Source organism: Pteropus vampyrus, unplaced genomic scaffold, assembly GCF_000151845.1.
Source record: "Pteropus vampyrus isolate Shadow unplaced genomic scaffold, Pvam_2.0 Scaffold735, whole genome shotgun sequence".
NCBI lineage: Eukaryota > Metazoa > Chordata > Mammalia > Chiroptera > Pteropodidae > Pteropus > Pteropus vampyrus.
The window spans coordinates 29,650-38,033 of NW_011889516.1; the positions used below are offsets into that span (position 1 = coordinate 29,650).

The following is an 8,384-nucleotide window of genomic DNA, read 5'->3' on the forward strand; positions in this document are numbered from 1 at the left end:
TCACTTCATTCTTAATTTTTGACATGGGTCCCCTCCTATGATTCTGCACTGGGCCCTGGCATTGCACAGTCGCTCTGCTGTTGTGTCTTCAGACCCCATCACAGTGTTTGCTGTAAATGTTCCCCACATCCGAGAATGCTCCCATTTGGAAGGTAGCTGCAGGCGGTGTGACCGGAGTGGTGAGCGTTCAGATGAGTGACCCCATGTGTTTGGACTTCTCTCTCGTTCCTGGTCTGTAGAGAAAGGAGCACTGTGAGCTTCCCACAGATGTGGCCTCCTCTTTACCCTGAAGAGCGTTTCTCTGTCCAGGCCTCATGGGGTGGCCCAGCACCACAATCCAACCAAACAAGGGTTGATCGCTCTACCCTGTGGGCCATTCACCTGTTTAGGTTTACATAGAGAAGTGAGCCTCTCTAGTGCACCCACATTGTGTCTTTGATAAAGACAGATGGATCCTCTTTATCTAACAGAACAGAATCATGTAGAGGGAAGAAATATTCACACCCTAGACCAGTAGTCTATAGGAATCCCCATTCAGCACTGAGGGTACAGCCCCCTGTCCCCACATCAAAGCTTCAGCCTCAGCTGAAACACAGTAGGGGAGATGAACCCAGAGTTAGGGAGGAAGCGGGTTCTCACACATGATGTGGTCAAGGGCAATCGAGGAGCTCCTGAGGGACGACTGTCCCCATTGTTCATGGTGGAGGATGAAGGACACAACTCTTTTCCCATATGAAATGGGGACAGACTATGACAAGGTGCTGCTGTAGAGAAAGCATAAGGTCATCGTCTGAATTGCGTGTTTATGTATTTTATTAGCTTCTCGACATTACGATGTCTTAACATCTTTATAACCCTTTCTGGATGGGGACAAACTTCTGGTCACGGGAACCCAATCTTTAGCAGGGTCTGGCTTGGCACATGCCTTTCACATGCAAAGAAGCCCACCAGGGGACACCACCTCTGTCTGCCCACACACTCCAGGATGCACTATCCTCTGCCTTCAGTATTCCTGGCCCAGGTGCCAGGCAACTGGAGAAGCCCCTCCAGCTTCAAGGCCAATAAAATAATCAGCCCTAAGCTGATTGCCCACCCTGCTCTTCCTTCCCCAAGAAAAACCCAGTAAATCTCAGGTGCTAAGGTCCCCTCTGACCCCTGTCTGCTGCTTCCTGAACACTCTGGTGTCCTCCATGAGACCCTGGTGGCATCATAACCACCCGTCTCTAGGACATGTGAGTGTGATAAACTCTATTTCCCCCGATCCCTTTCTATGCCAACTCCTGTAGCACATCTGTCATCTTGAAGAGGAAAAGTAGAGGAATTTTCAACAAAAGGCCAACAGCTCTGTGTTCTGCTTCTGTAAATATGCTCGCAGGTGCACGAGCTCACTGCAGAGCTCACTTGCACTTTGCCCTACTTGCTCTTTGCTGGGCAAATGGAACTGTTTGTCCCCCAGCAGCTCCCGCTTCCTGTAACAATTTGTAACCATCAGTAGCCCTTAGCAGCTCCCGCCCTTCTACCAATGTTACCACTTGCAACCATAACAATTCCAGCTGCTTTAAAACCGTCTGAGCTCAATTCAAGCAATCAGCTCATGTAAAAGACTTGTATAGAAGGAATGTTGCAAGTCAGGAACTTTACCTGGAGCTCAGGTTGGTACCTTCAGGCACATTAGGAGAGGCAGATGGGACTTTCCCCCTCCTCACTGCACTGCACAGCCCTGTCGTGCTCAGTGTGGACACATTGGGAAGGCGAACGACTATCCATAGCCAAGTGGATAAGTTCTCTGGTAAAAGTTAGATGCTATAGAGAACACACCTGGTGCAGCTCCAACTATTCCTGAGTCATGGCCTTCAGGTGGGCATTAGGGGGGACCTGCAGATCGGACCCTCGGATATGCTTTTATGATCCGGGTGCCATCAATTGTGGAAACAGACTGGGCAGGACAAAGTTTTTGAGAAATTCATAGGGACGGCCATACTGGAAGCGTCCGCAAAACCTGAAGCCGCTGTCCACCATGGAAGTCCATGCCATTCGGGTGTGTTTGGGTCAGCCCAGATCAGGTTATTTATGATAAAGTTTGACTTAGAATACATGGGTTACAGATTTTAACAAACATGGAGAATACCTGAGAGCAACAACTGGATTAGTGGGGACTGAAAAACACGGAGAGAGGAGGCCAGCCATGTTTTCACAAGGAACTGACTGTTTCATGTAGCATTCTATGTTTTCAGAAGAAGCAGGTTCATTTTATCAGACATTTACAGAAGGGGTGTGGTCAAGGCCTTATGAGAAGCACCTTCAGGGACAGATGACTTTCGTTGGAACATTCACTCGTATTTTGTTATGAAACATCCACACTTGTAGAGAAAATGCTGAGGGCTCAGGGAGGCTGCAGACGTGTCAGGCCCCAGTGCAAGTCCGACCCCGAGAGCAGGCAGAGGGAGAGCTGGCGGGTGATGTTCCTAAGTCACCCTGCAGTGGGCGGAGGGTGCAGCACGTCATCCCTCCAAATTGTCACTCCTAGGACGTTCATGTCACCAAGCAATGGGCCTCCCCACTGTCCCAGACTGAAGTGGCTCAAAGGTGTGTGGTCCCAGCACTAGCCAGATTATCGGATTTCAGGAGCAGTAGCTGGGCCTGTCCCACGGGGTACCCTCTACGTGGAGGTGACGGCTTCCTTAGGACCAATGCACTGTGCTGTTTTTTTGTCAGAAAATGTGGTTGTGGTTGTTATTGTGGCGGATGTAAAAGGTCAAACGTACATGATGCGAACAGTTTAGCCCCGACTCTGCTGTCCTTCACCACGAGTCGTCAGGGGACAAGCCTGACTGGCCTCCCTTGGCGTGGAAAGAGCCACAGCTGAGTGTCCAATTCCCTTCTCCTCATTCTACCTTCCAAAGAACAGCAGGAGAAACACGTCACACAAGTTCCCCACCGTCCATAACAAGGACCGCCTCCCTCCAGGATCCACTAAGACGGTTCCGGCACCATCTGAGCACCCTTCACGATGGCCATCATCACCCACATTTCTGCGTCTGCTCAGGACGGCTGAGGTTTCCTCCACGAAGACTGAGGCTGCTCCCTGGCTCCCTCTTTCTCTCTGAGCTTCCCCCAGATCCTCCTCTAAAGACCCGTCCACAGCATGGAGGCTTCTTCTAACACGCATCTCAACACCCTTCCAGCATCTTTTCTCAGCCTGGCTCCAACGCAGCATCCAGTTTTTATGTATCTGTTACAGCAGCACCTCCATCTCTCTGTACCGATTTCATAGTCCATGTGAGCTCCTATAAAAAGCAACAGAAATGAAGCAGCTGAGAGAGACAACTGGAATTAACTTCACACAGTCCTGGGGGAGACGAATCCATGATAAAGACAACCACAGACTCGGCATCTTGAGGTCTCGCTTCTTGGTTCACACACGGCCTTCTGTGCCCTCAATGGGGGATGGGCTCCCTGAATTTGAAGACACTGGCTTTTCAAAAGATTAATTGTTTTTAGTTAAATTTTTGTTCTTTCTAGAGCTATGCCCTCCGTAGACCTATCACATGGGTAGGCTGAGTTTGGTCTCTTATTTTTCTGTAGGAACCTCAGTTCCCAGACCTCGGGGTGCAATTTCTGTGGATTTTCCCATATCTGAATGTTCAAGGGAATTGATTGATTTGCACTTAGCGCAGCTTGCTCGTCACTGTGGCTGTGTGTCATAAGAATAAGAACATTTTCTCAGGTCTCTACATCTACAAGCTGAGAATTGGCTTTCCTTGTAGAGCGCAGGAACTGGGGACACTCCAACACCCATCAGCAGGTGCACGGATTCACATGGAGGTGGACGCATGCATTGGATGCAGACTCAGCACTGACTGGTGCGAGCCCGGGTCACACCATACGCTGCATTTCCAATTATGATGCTGAGGATGTAACATGGACATCATCTGTGTATGTGCGATTCCAACTGTACACATCATCCTGGCGTGGCTGTCCCTGACAGAGCTCTACCACAGCAAGACGACTACCGTACAACTGCAGTTACCAGTGGACAGAGAAAGTTAGAGGCACAGAGAGTGACACTCAGATGGGACAGTCGCCTCCTGGTTCTCGTACGTGCTCTCCAGAAGGCAGCAAATCCCACACGCGCTCATGCAGGATGGAGACCTGCACCTCACTGGGCAGGTCCCCACTGTCCTGGAGGTGGCCCAGGGGAGCAGTGGGGTGCCGTGGGGTGCGTGCAGGGCCAGACACATGAGTCCACTCTTACACATGTGAGTTCTCGACACCAGCAGGCTCTCTGTGGTCCTGTTTGGCCTTGTTCACCTGTGATGCAGGTAAATGATATCACATCCCGTGACTTACATGCATGAGTAAAATGAAATAAGATGATGGTGCTAAGTGTTTACGTAACACATGTCACAGTAACAGTCATATTTCACCAAATGATCTCATTGCCACCACGTGCCCGTACACACAAACGCCTGCTCTGGGTCGCTGCCCTCTCTGTGGGTCCCCAACCCCAGAGCTCCTTATAGAGTCGGAGCTCATGCAAATAGGGCCCCTCTGCTGATAAAAGCCAGCCCAGCCCCGAGCCTGCAGCTCTGGGACAGGAGCCCAGCCCTGCGATTCCCAGGTGTCCCCATTCCGGGATCAGGTCTGAACACGCACGACGCACCATGGCGTTTGGGCTCAGCTGGATTTTCCTCGTCGCTGTTTTACGAGGTGACTGATGGGGAACAAGGGACACTGAGTACGTGAGTGGGTGTGAGTGAGGAACACGGACATATGACAGTTTCCTGACCCTGATGTGTCTGTGTTCACAGGTGTCCAGTGTGATGTGCAGCTCGTGGAGTCTGGGGGAGATGTGGTGCGGCCCGGGGGGTCTCTGCGACTCTCCTGTGCGGCCTCTGGATTCACCTTCAGTAGCTACAGCATGAGCTGGGTCCGTCAGGCTCCGGGGAAGGGGCTGGAGTGGGTCTCATCCATTAGTAGTAGTGGTGGTAGCACATACTACGCTGCCTCCGTGAAGGGCCGATTCACCATCTCCAGAGACAACGCCAAGAACACGCTGTATCTGCAAATGAGCAGCCTGAAGCCTGAGGACACGGCCGTGTATTACTGTGCGAGAGACACAGTGAGGGGACTTCAGTGTGAGCCCAGTCACAAACCTTCTGAGGGAGACAGGAGGGCAGCTCAGGACACCAGGGGGCGCTCAGGGTACACACAGCACAGCACACACAGACCAGCCCAGCAGCAGGTGCAGAGGGAGCTGGGGAAGGGGTTTCCTGTTGGGAGCAGCAATTTCCTCTCAAATCTCTCAGCTGCCTCCCAGGAGAATTACTGCTTCTTCTTTGTGGCTCTAATTTTCCACATTCCCCCACACACAAGAAATGAAGAAATAACCTGTCTATAGATGACGTATCAGCAGGGCCTGGGACCTTTCCTGCAGCAGTTTTCAATGTGTCCTTTCTGATTTCATGACAGAGAGACCACCTCCTACCCATCACCTGCTTCCACGTCCATGTGCACCTTCTTCGGTGCTTGTTCCAGCAGCACCCACATCTCAGAAACACAGTCTGTCTCATGTGCTCAAGCTGCCATCACAAACACCAATGAATGGGCCGCTTAAATGACAGAAATTTATTGCCTCTCACTGAGAGACAGGAAGTCAAGATCAGTGTGCAGAGACTTTGATTCCTGGAGAGAAACCTTCCCCGTGGGAGACAGCTGACTGCAATCTCATGTGCTGGATAAAATGAGCAATATCACTCTTTCTATTCATTTTCTTATACAGACAAAGATATAAACTTAACCTTGCTTAACCCTATTACTTCCTAAGAATCCTTCTCCCATACAGTACATTGCGTGTTACGGCTTCAACAAATGAATGGTGAGACATACATTTCACACACAGTAAGCTCCCAAGTTTAATTATTTGTGAGCAGGTTCACTGACCAGAAGGATATTCATCACATTCCTGGTTATGTCGGCACAGGCAGAGGTTCCTAACAGCAGCGCTTATGATACATCCTCACGCAGAGACCAGTGCCTCTCAGACGTGATCGTGGACCTCGTGTCCTACCGCATCCTGGAAGCCAGGACTCCTGCATTCCCTCCTGCCTACTCCCAGCTCCCCCTGGGACAGAGAGCTCTCATGGGTTAGTCTGTGTTTCAGGAGTGACAATTCCTGGAACTGATGTGAGGTGGCACATGTATCTTTTGAGTCCAGCCTAGGGGACCGATGCCCTTTCAAAATGTGACCTCACCTGAGGTCCAACAGGTCCCTTGCCTGTTGTGCTCTCCATATTGCAGCTTCCTGGGAGAGACTTGACATTGTTCAGTGATTTCACGTCCAGTGATGTCTGTCCAGGTGCCACTTACACATAGTGAGATTAAATGCCTACATCTAGTACAGGTCAAGGTGACCTCTGAGCATACATCTGGTGTGTGCATCTAATTCACTGAATAGTGGAAGTAGACTGTGCATTTAGCCACATGGTGTGTATCTGCAGGATTTCTAAGAAGTGTCCTTCATTACAGTAACCTAAAGAACTTAAATGATCTAGGAAGTCCCCAAGAGATTCTGAACTCAGTGAACTGCTGCCATGGTCAGTGCATCTGTCATCCCCAGGGAAGGGGCTCCCTGGTGGTTTGGAAAGCCCTTGATTAGGATCTCCCTGCACAGAAATTGGGGGTGAGCCAGGCCAATTCACTATATTAAGAGGAGAAGCCAAAAGCATGTGGTGTTCCTGAGGGAGCATCCTGAAGTCAGGGCACAGATATTTAATACTTTCCTAGAAACCCTGTGAGGTCATGCCCTCTGAGCCCAGACAGGACTCTCTCATGCAGGATAGGTGATGGGCTGCAGGGGGTGCTCAGGAGACACCCAGCAAAGATTTCACACCCAGAATAGGTACAGAGGGCATGGGGTTTGGGGCTTCCTCTTTCCACAGATCACCTAAATTTCAAATTAGACAGAGACGGCAGAAGCAAAAATAGACATTCCATTCTGTCAGGACCATTTGCCAATCTCGAGAAGGTAATGAGAACCACACACCAAGGGGAGGTCTGGGGCTTCTAGACATCTGAATTGTGAGGAGCTGGTGGCAGGGTGTGTTTTACTAGGTGTGATATTTAAGAGACACCCTGACGCAGGAATACGAGGTGTGACATCAGAGCCCAGATGCATCTAGTCTCCCAGTGACACTCAAGGAGCATGCACAGTGAGGAGACGTCCTGTTGGACTCGATCCTCAGAGGGAAAAGCTCTGTCTGCACAGAGATCAGGCCCCTGACAGGGACACATATGCACAACAAGCATTTGTACCTGGGACTTCATGTGCTCATTGACCACGGTTTCCGTGTCATCAACTTCTCTCAGGTGGGGCCAACTCTTCAGCTCTGAATACTCTGCCTCATGAATATGCAAATGAGCCAAGGCGCACTAGGTTAAGTAGGGACAGCACCCACCATCACACCTCCCCCCACAGAGGCCCTGACAGCACCACCCTCAGCATGGACTGGAGCTGGAGCGTCCTCCTCCTGGTGGCAGTGGCCACAGGTAAGGGGATCCCCAGCCCTGAGCTGACGAGGGCACCAGGGCCAGTCAGGGCTCTGCACCCACTGCTGTCTCCTCTCCACAGGTGTCCACGCCCAGGTCCAGCTGGTGCAGTCTGGGGCTGAGGTGAGGAAGCCTGGGGCCTCCGTGAAGGTCTCCTGCAAGGCTTCCGGATACACCTTCACCGAATACTATATGAACTGGGTGCGACAGGCACCAGGACAAGGGCTTGAGTGGATGGGACGCGTTAACCCTAATGATGGTAGCACAAGCTACGCACAGAAATTCAAGGGCCGAGTCATCATCACCGCAGACAAGTCCACCAGCACAGCCTACATGGAGCTGAGCAGTCTGAGGCCTGAGGACACGGCCACATATTACTGTGCGAGAGACACAGTGTGACGACCCACATCCTGAGAGTGACAGAAACCCTGAGAGAGAGGGCAGTTGAGTGGGGCTGAGGAAGGAAGGGAACAATTATTCCCCTGAAGTTCTCACACAGAGTCAGGTACCAGAGATGGAGAAGATCTCAGATGCTCATCTGTCATTCAGGGAAAGGTGTCACGAGTCCAGGTGTCCTGCAGGAAGATGCAGGGTCACCATTTCCTGACAGGTCCTTATCATTTGTCACTGCTTCTGCAGAGGGCACAGTTGCACCTCCCTGGTCTCTGGATGAGGGGAGTTAGTTCAGGCATCGTCTGGGATTACGTGTTGGTGTCAGATTCAGGGTTGGGACTGCAGATCCCCCAGCCATTCCTCCCACGTTCCCCTGTTTCTGAAAAGGGAATGATGCTTCAACTTAGGTAAGTATAAAGACTGAAGGGTGAACTCCTACTGCC

General features: G+C 51.1%; 2 gene segments (V, D, J or C); both read left to right on the plus strand.

Moving 5' to 3' along the window:
• The first annotated feature begins 4,591 nt into the window (after window positions 1–4,591).
• Window positions 4,592–6,151, plus strand: LOC105309374. The segment is given in 3 exon segments: window positions 4,592–4,710; window positions 4,812–5,205; window positions 6,028–6,151. Coding segments are annotated over 3 exon segments (564 nt in total).
• A 1,308-nt stretch (window positions 6,152–7,459) lies between these two features.
• LOC105309375 lies at window positions 7,460–7,947 on the plus strand. The segment is given in 2 exon segments: window positions 7,460–7,548; window positions 7,631–7,947. Coding segments are annotated over 2 exon segments (363 nt in total).
• Window positions 7,948–8,384: the final 437 nt, after the last annotated feature.